This window comes from Fusarium falciforme, chromosome 6, assembly GCF_026873545.1.
Source record: "Fusarium falciforme chromosome 6, complete sequence".
NCBI lineage: Eukaryota > Fungi > Ascomycota > Sordariomycetes > Hypocreales > Nectriaceae > Fusarium > Fusarium falciforme.
In genome coordinates, this window is record NC_070549.1 from 1,611,342 (window position 1) to 1,631,785 (window position 20,444).

Here is a 20,444-nt window from a genome sequence, read left to right on the forward strand (position 1 = left end):
TTGGACCGACAACGACCGTGATTCGCATGACAAATCCATGCGTCGCTATCAGTCAATATCAGAGACAAGAAAAAAGAAAGCATACGCCTCCCCTCTCCGGCAGAGGGCAATAAACTGGGACGGGAGCGAAATATCACCCATGTGCCGGATATGGGCTCTCTCTCCCCCCATGCATCACACATGTGGCGCCCAGGATCATGACTTGGTCGCTGCCGGAAGCCGGATTGACAGGGCGTGAGAAAGGGGGAAGAAATGTCTCTGGGCGGATTTTGGACCAATATCGTCATGCCTCTTCCTTCCATCCGCCGGCCTTTTTCGCTTATTGAAATCGATTCGTCTGTCAATATCCCTCTGGCCCCTCCCCTCGTGTGTACCGTGTCTCGTCCTGCGGCAGTGGTCCCCCAATGACTCTCTTTCTTTCTCCCTCGCCCTCCATCAGACGATGTGTTGGGCTACACGGCTTCGAGTCGCACCGGTACGCCGAAATGCTCAAAGTGTAAATTGCTGTCTGTGGTTGCATGGCACGCCTGCTGCCAAGCCGAGCTGAAGAGTCGAAGCGATGGTGGGAGGTACCTGCCGTGCGTCCTTGGGCTCGGAACTGGTGGTCTCTCAGCTTGGAGGCCTGGAAGTCTAACTCTTAATGCATATTGAGATGACTTGCAGCTGGTGTTGTGCAACACCGAGAGCAGACCGAAGCTTTGTTAGGGCAAGTGCACATCTGGACTACGAGTGTATACAGAAGGTTCCCTCACACTTGGTATCATATCGGCCGTCCATGTCGCGGTGCCTACCTATGGGTAACAAAGAAGAGGTATCAAAAACAAGTGTTTATACAATCTCCGGCGTTCTTTGGAGGTTCCTGGGGTTGACTTTTCTGGTTCAAAATTCCTGGGGCATTACCTCTAACCCACGTCTCTCTCGTCCATGGATCACGATTGTCGACATTTCTGAATCGACAGTGAAGAGCTTCAAGTGTTGTGTCACTTTTGAACAATTATATGCGACTGAACCGGATCGACCACAACCATTACCATCACCACTACCCGGGCAAAGAATGAAGCGAAAGTGGAAGTGAAAGTGGAAGTGGAAGAATAGGTTTTCTATTTCACAGAGCTATCTGCACATTCTTTATAATGAATTATTATAATTAGGACTCAATCAACTCCATAACTATGATTATGTGGGAGATGTCGACGAGCGAGTTTTGCCGTGATAATGACCAAAGCGCCTTGGTGTTCCACAAACACCCAACCAAATTCCAACCTCACCTTCGCCAAACTCTTCCATGATCATCTCGGATTCCTAAAAACCTTCACCAACCAAAGAAGAAAAAAAATGGCGTCTTCCGCGCCGTCACCGAAATCGATCCTCCGCGGTCACAAATCGCAGGTGCACGCCGCCGTCTTCATCAGATCCAATGAACGACTCGTGACGGGCGACGCGGATGGCTTCGTCGTCGTCTGGGACCTCACCATCATGCGGCCCAAGGCCGTCTGGCGCGCGCACGAAAAGGCCATTCTGGGTATCCGCGGCTGGGGCGACGACAAGATTATCACGTAAATCGTCAATTTTCATTGCGAGGGATAGTTACTGATTGTATGACAGTCATGGGCGCGACATGAAGCTTATTGTATGGAAGCTCGGTGAGGCGGATGAGGAGCATCTCAGCAAGGCTCTGCCTGTGGAGGACGTTGCAGAGCCTAGGGCGCAGCCTTGGATGCTTCATCTTCTTGAAGTCAATACGCTCAACTTTTGCGCTTTTGCTGCAACTTCCAGCGCGCCCGGTCCTTTTGACGCCGCTTCTGAGATTTTCATCGCCGTGCCCAACACTTTAGCCTCTGACGCTGTAAGTCTACATCGTCTTTTCAGTATTCAAACGCCAAACTCATACGCAAATAGATTGACATATATACGTTACCATCGCAAATGCGGGTACATACCCTCAAGGCCAGGGACAAGACGGGCATGGCCATGTGTCTTGCTCTCCTCCATCACAACGACGCTCTCACCCTCATTGCGGCATTCGAGAATGGATACACCACCGTCCAACGTCTCGAGTCTGATGGTCAATGGACAACAACATATCACTCCCAGGCTCACTCACAACCTGTTTTATCCTTGAGCGTGTACCAAGACTACTTCATCACTTCGAGCGCAGATTCCATTATCGCCAAGCACCCCATTCCATCAGACCTCTTTTTCCCCATTGAGGGCACCGAACCACAAAACAGCACTGAACGCGTCGTTGAGATAATAGACGAGGAGCCGAAAGCTCCCAAGTCTCTTTTATCAGCGGCCCTAAAAGGCTCACCCTCACAGAGCAAGTCGGTTCCGCCTCGGAAAGGTGTTCCCTGGAAAGATCCGCTCAAGACTATCAACACCAAACATTCCGGCCAGCAGAGCCTCTCCATACGCTCCGACGGCAAGATATTCGCCACAGCAGGCTGGGACTCCAAGGTTCGGGTGTACTCTGCCAAGACGATGAAGGAGCTGGCGGTGTTGAAATGGCATCAAGTTGGATGCTATGCCGTCGCTTTTGCTGATGTCACCATTCCGGAGGAAGCAAAAGACAAGAAGGGTCAAGAAGCAGGTGAGCCGGGAAGTCAAAACCAAAGTATTGTGAGTAGAAGAGCCGGTTCTCTTATTCGAACTGGTCTCAGTGTCAAGGACCAGCGAATAGCCACGGCAAGAAAAACGCATTGGATTGCAGCTGGTGCCAAAGACGGGAAAATCAGCCTATGGGACATATATTGAACCTATCATCACTCCCGGCTATCCCTCGCTTACTAAATCAAATCATATCAAATCATTCATGTCGCTTCTGTCATTACTCAAATCCTTTGCAAAATAGCCTCATCTTCTCGCATGGGTACGGTGCGAGCTCAAGTACCACGCCAGCCAGCGGCGTATCACTTGTTCCTCAGATCATAAAACTATTGCCAGTCGTTAGCAAAGGCAACATAAACAATGATCAATCGTCATTCGCTTCACTCACCTTGCTTAGTTCAGGATTGATCCGCTCACGATCCTTCGACCCCGTGCTGCGCTGGCCTGTATCCCATCAGTCATCACGGAGCATAGCCAACGGCGTTGACAGTCTTGAATCTCACCATCATAAGACGCATCGCCGAGTGATCCCCATTTGACAGCTCACACCATATCCTGATGATCCACGCCGCTACGAGAGCATCGCGCATCTCGGCGCTCATCTCGGCCGTGATAACCAGGCTCATGCTTGCCATCTCATCCTTGACCTCACGAGCTATCAACTCCCCCTGCGCGTCTCTCCACTCGTATCCAACTGCCTTGTCCCGCGAAGGGTTCACCTCGAACAGCGCATCTTGGGCTTCAAGCTTTCGATCGGCACCCTTCACTGCACGCTCGAAGCGATATCCCTTCCCATGTCTTAATATCCCACCAACTCGAAAGGTAGAAGCTCCAAACGAGCACAGCACACGACGCGTCGCGGCCTCGGCGTGGTACGCAAAGTTGGGAAACTCGGCAGCGGTCGGGTGTTTTAGATCGAAGAGGTGTCTATTCCGTAGAACGACCTGCGATATCCCGGCTGATGTCTTGACAACTTGATCAACCCGTTCGACTTTTACGCTGCGGTCGTTTTCGTGCAGATAGCCGATAGAGTGGGAGAACTCGTACAGCGGCGGCGCTTGGGGGTCGGTCGAGTAGATGAAGCGGCCCGAGATGTAGAGCGTAGCGGGGCCGAGGGTGCTTCTGGTGGGGGGAGCTACTGCGGTACTCGCGGTATTGGTGATGGTTTCGTAGGAGGGGAGATCCTGATCCTGGTAGTCTGGCGGTAGATCTTCCATTGTGAATTATTCCAGAGAGTATGGATAAAAAGGAAAGTAAATAACCGGATCAATGAGGAAATCGCCAAGAGAAAAATGTCGCGTGAGGCTTGATGTGTTGTGCTGCAGTCACTCAACTGACAATGACGTCGCAGGATTATGATTCCCACCCCAAGACAATATATACTCTATGCAAGACCCCCGCTCGCTTGGATGTTCTAACCATCATTGGTCGGTTATCTGCCATAGCTATTTTCAAATCAATAAAGGTAAGGCATTCTTTTGAGAGCTCATTCACGGCATGGAAACTGCCAAATTACATACAGACATGGGGCGTATTGAGACCCAAGCCACGAGCGTATTACGTAGCTTTGCTGTGCCATAGCCAGCGTATTGGCTGGCGAGCTAGGTGCTGTGACTAGCCACTACAGCTGAAAGCTTTGACCACTTCACTTGCTACCTTGGTGGAGCGGGGATACATTTATCCAATCACTCACTCACTCACTCCCTGGCCCAATCACAGAGAAGTTCCTATCCTCTCCATTATGGCCAGTTCAGAAACAATCAACAGACGGCCTGACGAAGCGCTCATACAGAATAATGCCTATTGACGACATCTTCGTTGCCCTAGGCTGTGGGACTCACATGGCCAAAGTTACGAAGCGAGGATAGTACAGTTAACAGAGTTCAAGTCAAAAGGCACCAATGGCAACAAGACACTCCTGAGAGATCTTCAACTGCACTAGGGCACTCTGTAGAGTAGTTATTCAGACGGTTTCGCCCATCTTCACCTAACCAGTGTTTTTCACCCTTATGCTCTATAAGCCCATCCTCTCGGTCTCGAGAAGCCAACCTGAATCCTCGGTCGGGAACAAGCTTCTTAAACCTGGACCCAACTTCCTGAACCAGTATACTCCAGGGTCGCCTCCGTCAGGAAGCTCATTTCCATCTCTCTAGAATCGCCAGGGAGATTGGAGATCATCATAGAGGTCTGGGCTTCGTTTTGGAACCACACGGCCACCCTACTGAGCGGGGTGATGTCCTCGGTGCCTTGGGGGAGAAGGGCCATGGCACTGATGTAGATCGGGGCGTGCTGGCCGTTGATCTTCTTGTAGAGGATGGCAGCGGCCCCGCGGGTCTCATTGACAAAACGGATGCCATCCTTGGGGGCTGAGGAGTCATCGTTGACGGTTCCGTCGGTGAAGTCCTGGGGTAGGGTGTAACTCTGGCCTAAATTGATGTCGGCCGGGCTTGTGGCCGCAACGAGCATGGCTAAAGATTCTAGTAAGCTCGCTGCAAATTACGGATAAGTCATGGCTGATAATCACATCCTGGTTGAAAAGAGTTCGTACTGCCAGCGATGGCATACGAGTGCTCCCACTGAATCGTGATATTCGAAGCAACACCTAGTAACCCCTAGTCAGAGAATACAAATGATGTAATCGAGCATAGGGAACCGTACTATTAGTCGAGGCGATCACGTTGTAGTTGACTCTTCCGCCGGATTGGACACCAGTGGCAAAGCAGAGCTTGTAACCCTGCTGGTTGAGCTGCCTGATCATGGCAGAGTTGACCCGAATGTTGAGTGTCTTGACCATTTTGAATGATAGATGAGAGGATATGAGGACAAAGATAGGGTGCACTTGAGTTGCCTACTAAGTTGTGCTTTTCTGCCGTCGTTAATGAAGGCAAGATCGTGAACAGAAAGACGATGGAGGTTGTAGTTATACTGCCCAGGAACATCCTCAAGAGTACCTAACTGATGAGGGGTCCGACCTTGTCGTCAGGATGGAACGCTCTTCAAGCATGGCTTGCATGTTTCGAGGCCCGGGCCTCCAGTTGCTGGGCGATCCTGGAAGTTTCATTTGGATGAGATTCGCACGCAAAGACAGGGCGGCCATGTTGTTTTGGTTCCAGCCATCATACCTTGACTACTCAAGCCAGTGATGCTGTTGGGGATGGGAGGGGGCTAGCCTCTCAACACCACATTGCCCTCTATTTACTCAACCTATCTAAAAAAAAAAAAAAAAAAAAAAAAAAAAAAAAAAAAAAAAAAACGAATGTTGATAACCACTTCTATGTAGGTGGCCAATTTTGGAAATGATTCGTTGCGTTGGCATTACTCTACAAGTTACAACATCACTAGCTAGCATGATAAAGTTCAAATATGATTTTCCATGGAATGTGATTCAACAGTCAGCATATGCAACGATTAGTATTCCAGATTTATTATGAAGTAAAACCTGAAGTAAGTACCTCGATCTTGGCAAATAAACATCACGCATATCTAACCCCGCAACCTGAACGTGGCTTGATGCTACAGAATTCTGGTCAGACTTGGTAGGATCAACAAGCGCTGTGCCTTGGGCGGAACCACCACCCAGGAGCATCGACCAGCGCCATGAGCCTCCCCCAGCCATATGAAACCATCTCTTGGCTCTGGTGTCGCTCTAGTCTCAAACTATGCAAATAAATCCAGGGACATACCACAACCCAAACGCAATGGTATGAAGACGTTGAGGCTGAAACGGCCCAGCCCTCATTCCTTAGCCAGGCCGTTCCCCCTCGGCTGGATTTGTATCCCATGCTTCTTAGATGAATCCAGTCTGAGCGTTCCAAGACAATGACGAAGCTCCGTTTTCCCTGGCTCTGAGCCATTATTCCCCTCACTTGACTGACTTGAACCACATATAGCTGGCTGGACAAAATCATAGCACTTGAACCTTGAAGCCATTATACGCTTCCGTCCGACGAAGTCATCAAAGCACACGCTTTAGTAACAGAAATTGCGCAGATTACCAGGGATAAGTACACCCGGCAGCAGAGGAGAGCAGAGTCGGTCGTTGGTTGTGATGGAGAGTTGGACTTGTTGCCAAGATTTGCCTAGAAACATGGAACAGAAGCCCAAGCCCATCGAAGCGAGCCAGGTCGTCGCCGTGGATCCTGTCAGTTGAGAGTGTCCACTGAGGTTGATCATGGTCGTAAGCATCAGACGTCATTAGCCCATCTTGGGGCAGTGACAGAACATCCCACATGCATGACACTATGTAACCATGTCCTTGATACAAAGCCGTCAGGATTCTACTGCTCATCAATGACATAGCCTGGGCGTTTTAACCTTAATCTCTCAGCTTATCCACCAAGACGCCAAGACTTGCCTCCCCAAGCCTCATGACAAGTCACTTGTCATGACACGCGTAGCACCAGCGAGACAGATACGACAGCGGACTTCCAGTTATACGATTTAACAATTTTGGTATTCAAATTGATATACTATTTACGCCGAGCGCCTATTCCTTGAACCGGGTGTCATCAACAGCCTAAGTCATGCACAGCTTACAGACGAGCTCCCAGGTTGACGTGCACAGCCTTGGTGTTGCTGTAAGCCTCGAGACCCGCCTCGCCGAGCTCGCGTCCGATTCCGCTCTGCTTGACACCGCCAAAGGGGATGTAGGGCTCGCTGTCCTGGCTGCTGTTGATCCACACCATACCGGCCTCGATCTCGGCGGCAACTCGGTGCGCCCGCTCGACGTCCTTGGTGAAGACGGCGGCGCCCAGACCATAAGCAGAGTCGTTGGCCAGGCTCAGGGCCTCCTCCTCGGAGCTGAAGCGGGCGATGGCGACCACGGGACCGAAAATCTCCTCGCGGAAGATGCGCATGGTGTCCTTGACCTCACCGAAAACGGTGGGCTCGATGAAGAAACCCTTCTTGGTAGCGTCGACAGCCTTTCCACCAGAAAGGACCTGAGCACCCTCAGACTTTCCGATCTGGATATAATCGAGGATGCGCTCGTACTGCTGCTTCGAGACCTGGGGGCCCTGGTAGGTGTCAGAGTCCCACTGGTCACCGACCTTGCTCACTGTCTTTGTCGTCTCGAGGAAGCGCTTGATGAACTGGTCGTAAATCTTATCCTCGACCAGGATACGAGAAGTGGCGGTGCAGATTTGGCCCTGGTTGGACATGATACCCATATGCGACCACTTGACAGCCTCCTCGATATCGCTGTCGGCAAAGACCAGGAGAGGAGACTTTCCTCCGGTCTCGAGGGTAATGTTCTTGAGGGTCTTGGAGGCCATCTTCATGATCTGGGTACCGGTAGCAGTGGAGCCGGTGAAGGCAACCTTGTCAACCAGCTTGTGCTCAACCAGAGGGGGGCCGGCCTCGGCACCGTAGCCGTTGATGGCGTTGAAAACACCGGGGGGGAAGCCAACAGCCTTGAAGGCTTCGGCGAGGAGCAGGATGCTCAGAGGGGTCTGCTCGGCAGCCTTCATGACGATGGTGTTTCCGCAAGCGAGAGCGGGGCCGATCTTCCAGGCGGCCATAGCGAGAGGGTAGTTCCAGGGAATAATCTGGGCGACGACACCGAGAGGCTGGCGGAGAGTGTAAGCCAGCTTCAGAGGGTTCGTGGTGATGGTCTGGCCGTGGATCTTATCGGCCCATCCAGCATAGTACCGGATGGTGTTGACAACCTCAGCGAGGTCACCACCGAGGGCATCGGCATATGTCTTGCCTACACACAACATGTTAGTACACTTCATATGTACTTGAATCCCATTCTTGAAGCATACCGTTGTCCCAGGCATCTGAGGTAGCAAAGATCTCCTTGCGCTGCTCAATGTAATCGGCGAGCTTGTTCATCAGGATACCTCGCTCGGGAGGAGGCAGCTTCTTCCATGAAGGAGCCCGGAAGGCGGCGTAGGCGGCTTTGACAGCCTTGTCGACATCGTCAGCGCTGGCGGCGTGGACTGTGGCAATCTCCTTCTCGGTACTGCAAGCAATTGCCTATCAGCGCAGCTCCAAGACGTTGGGGTCCAAGGTACTCACGCAGGGTCAATTGAGGTGATCTTTCGGCTTGATGAGCCAGGCACAAACTCGTTGTTGATGAAGAGTCCAGTAGGCTGTCTGTACTTGACGCCGTTGGGCGCCTCGAGGTTGACAAACAAGTCGGCCATTGTGCTGAAGCTGTGATGTGTCGTGGTGAATCTGCTCAGAGGGGATAATGAAGGACGGCACCGAAGGAGCATCAACGGTCGCACGGGTTTATGGTACACGGAGCAAAAGATACGAGAACGTGAGACCCTCACGAGCCCAGAGCCAAGGGGAGAGCGCATCTTATAGCTGTTGGCAGACCGAGTTGGAGGAGGGGTAGCTTGTGAAGCAGATGGCTCCCAATCTCACTTATCGCCGCCTCCTCCACAAATCTCCACAAGGGGGCGTCCCCCAAACTGCAAGTACAAGGCTCCCGAGTGGAGGGATTGACAGGGAGGCGTAACAGTGGGAGCCGTCAAGCCGTGTCTGTTAGACAAATGGTGTTCTGGCGTGGGTGGTTGCCCGTCGCGAAATTACCATTTATTGCCTCTTTTCGGTAAGGTGGCCATGGCCGGCGGCGGGCGAGACAGGTCGGCAATTGCTTCCCGCCCTGCGGCTATCTTTACGCCTTTTGATCTGGTCATCCAGGTCCAGGTCCAGGTCCAGGGTTCCCCAGAGCCAGCTTGAGCCTATGAGGAAGTTCAATTGCAGACATGAAAGCCACGCAGAGAATTGTCGATTTTCTTGTCGTTTTGGGAGAAGGCGTTGTTCGTGAAGCTCTTATCGATAACCGCCGATACCGACATTCCGCTTGCCTACCTCAGCCAACAGCCATGGGGCCTGGAGATGAACAAGAGGACCTTGTTCTTTGCCATATCGAGGTAAAGCAGCTCATCTTTATGTCAATTCCATATTCGAGATCCATGCCAACTCCCACGTTCACGACCTCCACGTCAAGCCGACTACCCCAGTTTACCAGCTCCGTGACGTAAAGACGTCTTCTGCCGCCGGGCCATGCGACCGGCTCCGTTGCCGGACCGCATAACTCACCATCTTGAGCTTAGATGCCAAGCCCTGCTCAAACCCCCGCAAACCGTGGCTAGAGGATGTGGCGCTCCCAGCTCGTGGCTTAAGTCCTCACGTGCTAGAGCATGTGATCCAAAGATATCGAGTCACGAGCTGATCCACGTGACTCCCTCCCAGCGTCTGGCAGCTGATGGACAAGGATCCAGATCATCTCACACCCAGATTCCAAACTGGAGAGATCTAGCGCCAGCCCAAAACAAGTTTCAGCCAACCATTTGAAGCAGAAAATTTCTAGTGTCGGCCTTCGGAACAATCACTCTCTGGCGGACGTTTGAAATTCGTCAGCATGGCAGCGCCAAACTGTCCCAACATAACGCTCCGCAGCGTCGGTGTGTCGGTGCTTACAAAACTCCGCATTAATCCGCAGCCCATCTGCCCACTGCCTTCGTACGAAATCCGTCCGTGAAGAATGATCCCTAATGCAACAGAGTCAAAACAAGCTTGGGACACACCGGGGAGCACCGGGTGGGTTGGTCAGGGTTGTTCGGGATCTGCAGCCATTACCCGACCCAAGATTTCCCTCCTTGCAAGGGCTCGCCCCATGCGAGCCTTCTCGAGCCTTTCATAAGGCTATTACAGCACCATGCGCCAGCATTCTGCTGACGCGTGAGATGAGATACAAGGTGGACGGACATCTTTGTGAGGAGGACGGAAAACAAAAGGCCTTGTCGAGGGATGCATCCTGGCTCTTAAATCCGGAGCTACCGATGGTCGCCGGATCTTACACCGCACAGCCATCCAGATCTGCATCTCACCTTGGCTATCTCCAATCTCCAGGCTAACTCCAGTCAACCATGGTGTTGAACAAGTCTGCGTCGGATTAAGCATTCGTATCGATGTTCCCACAAATGAGTCACGGCATGGTGGTTGTTGTCGTCTCTCCACTCAATCCTCTTCATCTGCTGAGATAATGTGTCTGCAGCGGACGTTGATGCTTTTTTACAGTTATGCCAAGCGTTATGCTGGGGGGGTCGCTTCCTTTGAGGCTCCCTAATCTGACTGCAGTGTGTACCCACCGTGCCATCCAACTGGATATGGTAGATCTTTTTTTCATGGGCAAGGAATGTTAGATCATCTCGCTCGCCAAGGATGAAAAAAAAACAGCCCAACACGTGGCAGAGATGATGCCACACGCGTCATCATGAGCCATGTCGTTCTGGAATACGCTTGTCGAGGAAAGTTTCTGCGATTAAGCAACAGGGTTCTGACAACCACCACCGTTTGTTTCGTCCGAGTCGACGGACCAAAGCTCATGAACCAACGCCAAAAGGCAAGCCACAAAGCCTTCCGTCTCGGCCCAATACATGCCTTGGATCGTCCAATATCCGCACGAGTTTGGAGGTTATTCACTTAGCGTCAGCGCTTGCCGAACTTGTGCGGAATACGCTTACGAGATGTGTCCCTCTTGGGACGAGCACACGAGTGCCAGAAAGGTGATAGCGCTGCGGCGGCGGACATCAAGTGGAGTCCGCTACTCCGCCAACCCTTGACTGGCTGGACAAGACGTTATGCCCATGCTACCACTCGTTATTGTTGTCGGGTCTAAGGCAGCGGATTTTGGAATACGGGTGCATCTTAACTCCTGAGCACAGTCAGATTGCGAATTTGGCAGTATCAGGCGCTATGACTGTCATTCGATATAAAGATGGTGATGTCTCGCCGTTGGTGGTGATGGCCCAGATCTCAGATCAACAGCTTCAACCGACAACACTCACCCGGGCATCCACCTCTGGCTTGAGATAAGCTTAAATTCCACCCAAAAATCCAGAGTCTGGCCTTTTACAGCAACTACAACCACAATGAGTGCCGAACCAACTAAACTCGAGGTCCCTGATGTGCCGGACCGCCCCGAATCCACCACCTCGACCCTTCGAGGAGAAGACATTCAGGAGAAGAAGGAGGGTGAGGAGCTTGAGGACGTCACCGATGGCACTGTCGACGGTGGGGATGAGCTCAGTGAAGATGAGTACCCATCGGGTATCAAGATGTTCTTCATCGTCCTCGCTCTAGTCCTCAGTGTCTTCCTCTTCTCCCTCGATTTGGTGGGTTGCTAACATTACCCCTTGACTACCCAACATGCTGACTTTATCGCCAGACTATCGTTGCCACCGCTATCCCCAAGATCACTGAAGAGTTCAAGGGTCTTGACAAGGTCGGCTGGTACGGCGCATCCTTCTTCATGACTGTCGGCGCCTTTCAATCAACTTGTAAGTCTCGAACCCCCCTGACGCCTCTCAGCCCTATCGCTAACTCGACCCAGGGGGTAAAATCTACAAGTACTTCCCTCTCAAGACGTCCTTCATCGTCGCCATCCTCATCTTCGAGCTCGGCTCCGTCATCTGCGGTGCTGCCCCCAATGCTGAGGCCCTGATCACTGGTCGTGCCATCGCTGGTGTTGGCGCCGCTGGTCTGGGTGCCGGTGCCTACACCATCATCGCTTTCTCTGCCCCTCCCAAGAAGCGACCTGCCTTTACCGGTATCATCGGTGCCGCATATGGTGTTGCCAGTGTCATCGGTCCTCTCCTGGGTGGTGCTTTCACCGACCACGTCTCTTGGCGATGGTGCTTCTACATCAACCTTCCCATCGGAGGTGTCTCTGCCGGTATCATCTTCCTCTTCTTCCAGACTCCTCGCACTGCCATCCCCGAGAAGGCTCCTCTCCTTGAGAAGATCCGACAGATGGACCCCATCGGCATCATCCTCATGATGGGCGCCACCATCTCCTACATTCTCGCTGTCCAGTACGGTGGCCAGGCCCACGCCTGGAACTCCTCCGTTGTCATCGGTCTCCTTGTCGGCTTCGTCCTCATCATGGCCACCTGGGCCTTTGCTTGCTGGTACCAGGGCGAGCGATCCATGATCTCTGGTCACCTCATCAAGGACCGCACCGTCGCCGTCATGAGCGCCTTTGCCTTTGTCTTTGCCGGCGCCTTCTTCCTCGCCATCTACTACATTCCCATCTACTTCCAGTCTGTTCACGACGCCAGCCCCACTAGCAGTGGTGTCCGCAATCTGCCCTTCATCATCGCTGTCACCTTTGCTACCATCGGAAGCGGCGCTCTGGTCTCTGCCACTGGCTACTACCAGCCCCTCCTGATCGGTGGTTCCGCCGTTGCGACCATTGGTGCTGGTCTCCTGTACCTCCTCAACGTCGACACCTCTACTGGCAAGTGGATTGGTTACCAGATCGTTGCTGGCGCTGGTTGGGGCGCTGCCTTCCAGATCCCCATGATTGCTGTCCAGGGCAGTGTCAAGCCCAAGGACCTTGCCTCTGCCACCGGTATCCTCCTGTGTAAGTTTACTCCTCTTGGCTCATTAACAACCATCTTACTAACAAGTTGTAGTCTTCCAGGGTCTTGGAGGTGCATTCCTCGTCTCAGCTGGCCAGGCCGCCTTTGTCAACCAGATGATCTCGTACGTGGTCGAGCACGCTCCTCACATCAGCAAGGAGACTCTCATCCTTACCGGAGCCACTGCCATTCGTGACTCTTTCTCCGCCGAGGAGCAGCCCATCGTCATTGACGGATACATGCACGGCCTCAAGGTCACCTTTGCCATGGCCATTGCCGCCACTGGCCTCACCACCATCATTGCTCTTGCTACCCGGTGGAAGAAGCTCAACCCTGAGAACATCCAGGGTGGCATGGCTTAAGCTGTCGGTCTGACTGCATATCTACTTATGAATTGGATAATACAAAATGGACAACGCATAGAGGTTGATTGTGGAGCAAGACTGTCTCCAACCATGACGGACAATATTGGGCATGAGCGAAGGAACTAGTGGCATAGAAGCAGGCGTTCAGGACTTGTACTAGACGGGCATAATCTCCTATACTTTATCATTAATGACATAGACAAGATTTTCATAATTGTTTCTTGACAAGACTGTCTCATACACATACCTACCCACCTCTGCATGTGACTACCTAGGTAGCTGCGTCTACTTGGTTTCAAATAATTTCACCGACAACAAAGTTCCATAGTTCCTTGCCGTCGAACGGTGACAATGCGAGTGCAACCTTGCATCACATCTCCTAGACTCTTTGTGTATAGTTTGTACGTAAAGATCCTCACATTCGCGATGCAACCCCTTGTTGGTGGTAGCATCCATGACCTGATGATGATCGACCAACATACATGCCCCCATGGAAATATCCCTGTTGGAGGCAGCTATCCTGGTAGATCCTCCTCCATCATTATCATGACTTTAAATTGTGTATTGAGCATCATGAGTAGAATATAGAAGCTTGCTGTTGAAAATTTCATTTCGAGGCTTAGCTGTAGGGTAGCTCTCACATGAAAGAAACCCCTCAACTCCAAAAAACATGCCGACCCCCTGCATTCTCCAAAAAAAAAACTCGAACCCCACCAAACGCTGCAGGTACCGTCGGTCCATCGTCAACCGTCCCGTCCCCAAAACTCCGCCGCAGAAACCATCACGAGAAGGATTCTCCTCCCTTCGCCATGGGATATCCCTGCCCCGGTTAGTTCTCTCCCCCCCTCTTCTCTTTCTTTACACTTTCGCATTGCCTTTAAAAAAGAGTTCTGCTCTTTTTTTGTAGTTCGATCGCAATGCTGCTCCTCCGTCTTCTCCGACATCGCTGCTCCTCGGCACCTTCAAAAGCTCCCTTCACCTCGGTCCGCACCATGGCCTCTGCCTGCTCGTCGTCGTCGTCCGTTGAGACGCTACCCAAGTCTCCCATCCGTGTCCTGCGCACCGTCGAGTCGTTCCGTCGTTGGCGCCAGCCTCATGTCATCAACCACCGCTCCGTTGGTCTCGTGCCTACCATGGGCGCCCTGCATGAGGGTCACCTGTCATTGATTCGCGCCGCTGCGAAGGAGAACCACCATGTCGTCATTAGCATTTATGTCAATCCCGCTCAGTTCGGTGTTAAGGAGGATCTTGACTCCTACCCCGTCACCTGGGACGAGGATGCGAGAAAGCTGGCCCTGCTGGACAGGGAGCTTGCAGATGACGGTGGTAACCTCGGTCGCATCACTGCTGTCTTTGCGCCCAGCACCAAGGAGATGTACCCGAGCGGTTTCCCAGGCCAGGATGTTGACAGCAAGGGCAGCTTCGTCACCATCACTCCTGTTGGTGAGGTTCTCGAGGGCGCAAGCAGGCCAACCTTCTTCCGCGGTGTTGCGACGGTCTGCATGAAGCTCTTCAACATCATTCAGCCTGAGCGCGCATACTTTGGCCAGAAGGATATCCAGCAGACCGTCGTTCTCCGTCGCATGCTCAAAGACTTCCTTGTCCCCTCTCAAGCCGTTGTCTGCCCCACTGAGCGCGACGCCGACGGCCTGGCACTGAGCTCCCGAAATGTATACCTTGGTCCCCGGCGGAGAGCAGTTGCCATTGTCCTCCCCGGAGCCCTCCGCACCGCCGCCGGCGTGTACACTTCGGGCGGCCTGCGCGATAGAGCCAGTATCCTCGGTGCTGCTCACAACTTCATCGCCGCCGTATCAGCCGTCCAGGATGACCTCCCTCCCACCGAGCGCTCGCGGTTTGAGGTTGACTACATCTCCCTCGCGGACCCGGAGACGATGCAGGAGGTGGATGAGGTGGACCCCACACGCGGAGCCGTGCTGAGCGGCGCCATCAGGATGTTGCCGGTTGAGGAGGCCAAGGAGGGCGAGGATCTGGGATTCAGCGGGGGACCCATGGTGCGCATCATAGACAACTTTATCCTCGAGCCCAAAGAAGCCAAGGAGGAATAGAGAGACAGAAGAAAGACAGAAGGCAAGAGAATACCCGAACAGACCGGAGCTGTTCAAGAGCTGGCAAACAAAATAGTAGAGTAAAATAGACAGGAGAAGGATCTGCTGTACTTGGATATATGTAGAACGCTCTACGGCACGAGAAGGATCTGGCGGGCACACAGAAAAGTGCATCTAAAAACAAGGGATCCCCGACGGTCAGAGGGCTAGTACCTGGTTCAATTATATAGTTACGAAACAAAAACTCGCTATCAACAAATGTGTTATACACGGCCTCCATGATACATCTCCTTCTCTTATAGATGTGCCCGCGCTCCCCTCTCCTCTCTCTTCTTCCTGGCCTCCCTCACACTCTTTCCAAGTGCTTCCTTCTCTTCATTGCTGAGCCGACTAGGAACTCTGCCCTTTCCGCTCCGCTCGGCCTCGACCGTTTCCTCCCAGAGCTTACGACCTAGCTCATCCGTCAACCGCAAGACGCGGCTGCTGACGGTAGCGCCATTGCGGCGGTTCTTGCCCTCACGGCGCGACTTGGCAATCTTCTCCGTAAAGTCCCACAGCTTACCATCGGCGCGAAGAGCACCGGTCTTGGCGTCTCGGGATGGTCGCCAGGAAGCGTCGAGCTGGATCCGTGGGGGGATCTTTGGGTCTTTGGATTTCACCACGTGGAGTAGCTGATCTTGCTCGAAGCGGAGGTATGAGTTCTTGAGGGTTTCTTTGTTGACGGCTTCGAAATATGAGAGATCACCCTGGTGGAACAGTGTCTTGCCGAGCTGCATCGATAGTTAGTAACCTTTTTGAACTGAAAACAAGGCCCCTCAACTGTGGAAGGCAATGGTAACTCACCAGCTGGGCACTGTTGTACGCCTTGTTCTGTTCGATCCAGATCTCTCCATTCTGGCCCAGGGGAGGCGTAAGCCCCATGAGCGAGACCGCCGCCAACCATGTAGCCTCGACGAAAGGCCAGATGAGGAAGCAGTAAAAGTCGTAGTTCTCTCTTCCGGCCTTTCTCTCGTCGTCTGTAAGACCGACCATGGTAACATTGCCCTCAGCATCGCGGTCGACACGAACAACGTTATCTGCCTCTAGTCCTCGTAGCGTCTTGTCCAGATTAACATCGAGACCTTCACCGGAAAAGATGAATTCGCCACGGAACAACGAGGACAGGAAAGAGACTTGTTCCCTGAGCTCATCAAAGGGAATGTCCTGCATCTGTGGCCCGCCTCCCTGCTTCACGCGGGTATACATGGCCACACTGACCAGGGCCTCGTAGATGAACAGGTGTATCGTCATGTTGCGATAGAATGACAGCTGGAAACGGTCGACAGCATAATACGTGGGCTCGGCGAGACCTTCAATCACGCCTACCAGTTCTTTGCCGAGCACCTCGAGGCCGCGATCGACGATTTCAGATAGAGGCGCGTTGCCGAAGTGGGCTACTCGACCACCCTTGGCACGAACACGTTCCGTGAGCCACGAGACGCGGCGTCTCAGTTCTTCTCTGCCGACACCACGCCCACGAAGTGTCAGGAGAACCGTTCCGATGAGGGCTGTCGGCATAACCACAGATACAGCGTTGATGTCACCCAGTACCTGGTAGCCGACAGCACGCAAGAGTTTCTCTCGAACCGCCCTCACCTCAGGGCGCTGGTGCTCCGTGTCAAGGCCAGCCGGAATACTGGGCAGTTTAGACAATTGTTCGTCTAGGTACTTTCGTAGACTCCAAGGCTCGTGGAAGCGAACATCCACACGACCCAGCTTGAGAGACAAAACCGAAGAACCGCCACTCAAAAAGTCGGCTAGGTTTTCCTTCTTCTTGGGCATGCCGAGCAGTTCGGTGACGTAACCCTCAGTCTCAATAACCTTGTCGTATTGAGTGCTGACAGGACAGATGATAGCATCCTCGACACGGCCTGATAGGATACTGTCAAGGACAAAGCTGAGGATGCCAAATTTGGGCGGGAGCAGTTTTCCAGTGCGAGATCGGCCTCCTTCGATAAAACATTCAAAGTTGTAGCCTTCCTGCAGCAGCATATCGATATATGACTGGACCAGCGTCGTGTACAGAACATCGTCTCCGAACTGCCTTCGAATCCACATGGCGCCAGCATGTTGGAGGAAACTTCCTAGGACGGGGATGTTCAAGTTGTCTCCGGCGACAATGGTTGGTAATGTGAGGCCTAACCGATAGCAAATGAGCTGCAAAGAGACGTAGTCGACATGGGATCGGTGACTTGGTAAGAAGACGATGCTCTGCTTCTTTTTGGCCGCAATCTCGGCAACCTTGCGTAACCGCAAGACTTCCTCGCTGGAGACATGAATGCCTTGGTGATAGGCTCGCGTCAACAACTGAGTAACGAGATAATAGGCTCCACGGATGAACGTCTTGCTCTCCATCTTGCAAATCATGTCATCGGTCCATTTTTCTGCGAGCTCCTGTAGTCCGGACTCAATCTCATTAAGTCGTTGAGAGCGTTTGGTACTGTAGTCTTTGGCATCCCGGGGGAGCATGCCCTCCCGCTCTTCCACGGCGACGCGATGCTCAGCGAGCTGGCTGATGCGCTGCTGAAGAAGGGGTGCCGAGAGGACCATGCTCTTGATGTTCTCCGAGAATCCGGGGTAAAACACGGGTTGGCCAATGACGCGATCGTACGCTCGCCATCCCTGGCCAGACACGTAGAGCGACACTTCACGAAGGAACCTGTGGTCAATGCTGGTTAGTATGTACGCCTTGGAAACCCAGAAGGCAGGGAGTAGCTCAAGTGGCAACATGGAGGGAGACGTCACTGAAATGGTTCAGAGCGGAACGAGGCAAACTTGTCCATCAAGGCCTCTTCCTTTCCTTCAGGGATGGCCTTTGGAGGCGGCTCAACATAGCCACTGGGCTGAAGAGTCACCTCATCGCCCAGAATCTGGAGATCCGGGGCCGAATTGGTCGACGAATCGACCGCGTCTTCGTTGTGTGACATGTCTGATGACGTCCTTTGACTGCTGACACTTGGGACGAATGGAAGCGTGTAGATTCAGTCCGGGCGCCGGCAAATGGGTCGACAATCAGCTGCTCTTTCTTCTCAACGACACCATATCCAGAGTCGTTACGACGCCACGTCAGGAACTGAGTCGGGGTTGGTTAAAGGTCAGGAACAAGGAACATTGCCGTCTGTCGCCGTGTCCCAGAGGTTCGCGACATGAGTGTCTGCTAAAGATCGACCAAGTGGGGCATCGCGACGGTTGTGCCGAGCCGATTCGTGGCATGTGAAGGAAGGAGCTTGGACCAGCTATTTCCCCAGAAATTGGCAACATCGGAGGGCGGCACATTTTTCGCCGACTGCCGACTTGCTTAACTGACAATTTATCTTTCAAGACGACTTTTCTGTGCCAAGTACACAACTTTCCCTCAACGATAATCATGGCCAGCGCCGTACAAAAGTACACCCAGGATCTTCTGGCTCGGGCGCATTCGCCAGACAGCGCCAATCGAATCTATTCCGAAAAAATCCAACACCGCACGCTCATTCTCCGACCAACTTCTCCACCCCCATCTACCGTCAACGCCCGTGTTGCGCGCAGAAAAGCTCGTCAGGAGAAGAAGGCACAGCAGAAACAGCGCCCGAAGCCCCTCTCTTCCCGCGAGCGACGCACTCTGGGTCTTCACGACATACCCAAGGATGGCCAGAAATATCACATATACGAGCCGCTGAGTCAACTCTGGCTGGGTTACGCCCGGGAACTACTTGGCAACGATCTATATACGGGTGGTCCTGGTGCGGCAGTGAAACTGGCTAGTGCAGAGTTTCATGGTGCTCCTATTCAGGTCGCTCGAAGCCACTGCCCGAGCCGGGTTGGTATTCAAGGTGTCGTGGTTCGCGATCGCAAATTCGTCTTGGAGATCATTACAAAGAAAAGAGGACTCAAAGTGGTCCCCAAAGAAGGCACAATCTTCCGTATCGAGGTACCGGTCGAGAAAAATGCAAGTGGAGGAGAGGATAAGGCCGACAAGCAATTTGCGTTCGAGGTACTGGGAGATCAGATGATGTTGAGGGCACCGGACCGCGCCAACAGGAAGTTCAAATCACACTTTTTGCCCAACATCTAAAAGAGCTCCTAGCATTTGGAGACCAGTTTGCCAGGGTCTGCTACTTGGGAACATCAACGGCCAGGTCTCACCCTTTCACTTCATTTGTGAGGCCAGGTTTGTCAAGATCCTCTCTGGCAACAGGCTCAGAGCACAAACAACAATGCTGCAAGCGGTCTATCAGCTGGACAACTCACAATTTCCAAGATATCCATCACGGACTCTTATTGATGTACTCTCAATGCTCTTCATTCACCTCGCCACCGCCTGCCTGGAGCTCCAGCAATGATTCGGTTCGCAGGGACCTTGTTCTATCCCCATGTGCCCAAATCGGGTGGGCAATGGCGGTTACCGGACAAGATGCTTGGCCCCAGTATTCGCGCCTTTACCATGATGCTCTTTCTGGTGAGCACAAATATGCTCGACCTCGTATTTCGCATCGGCGGTGAAGCTTCCCTATTTATCTATGCTGCTAACATGTTCTGGGTGCGTACTCCTATGAAGAGCTTTGAGATAGTTGTTACTAACGCGGACGAAAATAACACAGATGCTCATTGTAACATGCAGCATCGGTCTGCTCGGCTGGCTTCGCCCGACTTCCCGGACATATGACATGTCTACACATCTGCTTGCTACAATAGTAATGGGCGGGTCTTGGTGTATTCTTGCCCTGAATTCGGCGTACTTGGGTATTGCGGTATACTCATGTCGGTTCTGTCCGGTACAGCCCGACCACGATGATCTGGAATACTGCGAGTTCTTGGGCTTGTCAAGCTCTGGTAGTCCACCTGAAGTTTCGTTTCGGTCTGCTGAGGTATGGCTTTCAGTGGCATGTACACTGCTACTCACGCTGATTGTCGCGTAAGTTAGGAACGCCTGGATAAAAAGCACTGGAGGGTGAACAAGCTGACGGTCCATAGCGTTGAATGGAAAACCTTGCACCTGCGCATAG

At 52.7% G+C, this 20,444-nt stretch overlaps 7 protein-coding genes and 1 pseudogene across 8 annotated transcripts, besides 1 other annotated feature; 4 read left to right on the forward strand and 4 right to left on the reverse strand.

Moving 5' to 3' along the window:
* Nucleotides 1-1,335: 1,335 nt before the first annotated feature.
* Nucleotides 1,336-2,754, forward strand: NCS54_00805200 (Hypothetical protein; the record flags this gene model as incomplete). The annotated part of the gene is made up of 3 exons (XM_053153453.1): nt 1,336-1,556; nt 1,606-1,846; nt 1,900-2,754. The coding sequence occupies 3 exons, from the start codon at nt 1,336-1,338 to the stop codon at nt 2,752-2,754; spliced, it is 1,317 nt and encodes a 438-aa protein (XP_053009428.1).
* Nucleotides 2,755-3,000: 246 nt separating this feature from the next.
* On the reverse strand, nt 3,001-3,824 carry NCS54_00805300 (Hypothetical protein; the record flags this gene model as incomplete). The annotated part of the gene is made up of 2 exons (XM_053153454.1): nt 3,001-3,051; nt 3,111-3,824. 2 exons carry the CDS (start codon nt 3,822-3,824, stop codon nt 3,001-3,003), a joined length of 765 nt encoding a protein of 254 aa, XP_053009429.1.
* Nucleotides 3,825-4,683: 859 nt separating this feature from the next.
* NCS54_00805400 (Hypothetical protein) lies at nt 4,684-5,401 on the reverse strand (the record flags this gene model as incomplete). Its single annotated transcript, XM_053153455.1, has 3 exons — nt 4,684-5,075; nt 5,132-5,209; nt 5,266-5,401. 3 exons carry the CDS (start codon nt 5,399-5,401, stop codon nt 4,684-4,686), a joined length of 606 nt encoding a protein of 201 aa, XP_053009430.1.
* Nucleotides 5,402-7,139: 1,738 nt separating this feature from the next.
* On the reverse strand, nt 7,140-8,915 carry NCS54_00805500 (Aldedh domain-containing protein; the record flags this gene model as incomplete). Its single annotated transcript, XM_053153456.1, has 3 exons — nt 7,140-8,314; nt 8,373-8,572; nt 8,629-8,915. The coding sequence occupies 3 exons, from the start codon at nt 8,913-8,915 to the stop codon at nt 7,140-7,142; spliced, it is 1,662 nt and encodes a 553-aa protein (XP_053009431.1).
* A 2,505-nt stretch (nt 8,916-11,420) lies between these two features.
* NCS54_00805600 (MFS domain-containing protein) lies at nt 11,421-13,351 on the forward strand (the record flags this gene model as incomplete). The annotated part of the gene is made up of 4 exons (XM_053153457.1): nt 11,421-11,741; nt 11,795-11,906; nt 11,960-12,991; nt 13,044-13,351. Exons 1-4 carry the CDS (start codon nt 11,499-11,501, stop codon nt 13,349-13,351), a joined length of 1,695 nt encoding a protein of 564 aa, XP_053009432.1. The 5' UTR covers nt 11,421-11,498.
* A 920-nt stretch (nt 13,352-14,271) lies between these two features.
* Nucleotides 14,272-15,420, forward strand: NCS54_00805700 (Pantoate--beta-alanine ligase; the record flags this gene model as incomplete). The annotated part of the gene is made up of 1 exon (XM_053153458.1): nt 14,272-15,420. One exon carries the CDS (start codon nt 14,272-14,274, stop codon nt 15,418-15,420), a length of 1,149 nt encoding a protein of 382 aa, XP_053009433.1.
* A 296-nt stretch (nt 15,421-15,716) lies between these two features.
* Nucleotides 15,717-18,407, reverse strand: NCS54_00805800 (annotated as a pseudogene). Its single transcript has 3 exons — nt 18,205-18,407; nt 16,264-18,118; nt 15,717-16,190 (listed from the first exon to the last, which is right to left on the reverse strand).
* Nucleotides 15,717-18,407: a sequence feature.
* Nucleotides 18,408-18,820: 413 nt separating this feature from the next.
* NCS54_00805900 (Ribonuclease P protein subunit) lies at nt 18,821-19,513 on the forward strand (the record flags this gene model as incomplete). The annotated part of the gene is made up of 1 exon (XM_053153459.1): nt 18,821-19,513. Exon 1 carries the CDS (start codon nt 18,827-18,829, stop codon nt 19,511-19,513), a length of 687 nt encoding a protein of 228 aa, XP_053009434.1. The 5' UTR covers nt 18,821-18,826.
* Nucleotides 19,514-20,444: the final 931 nt, after the last annotated feature.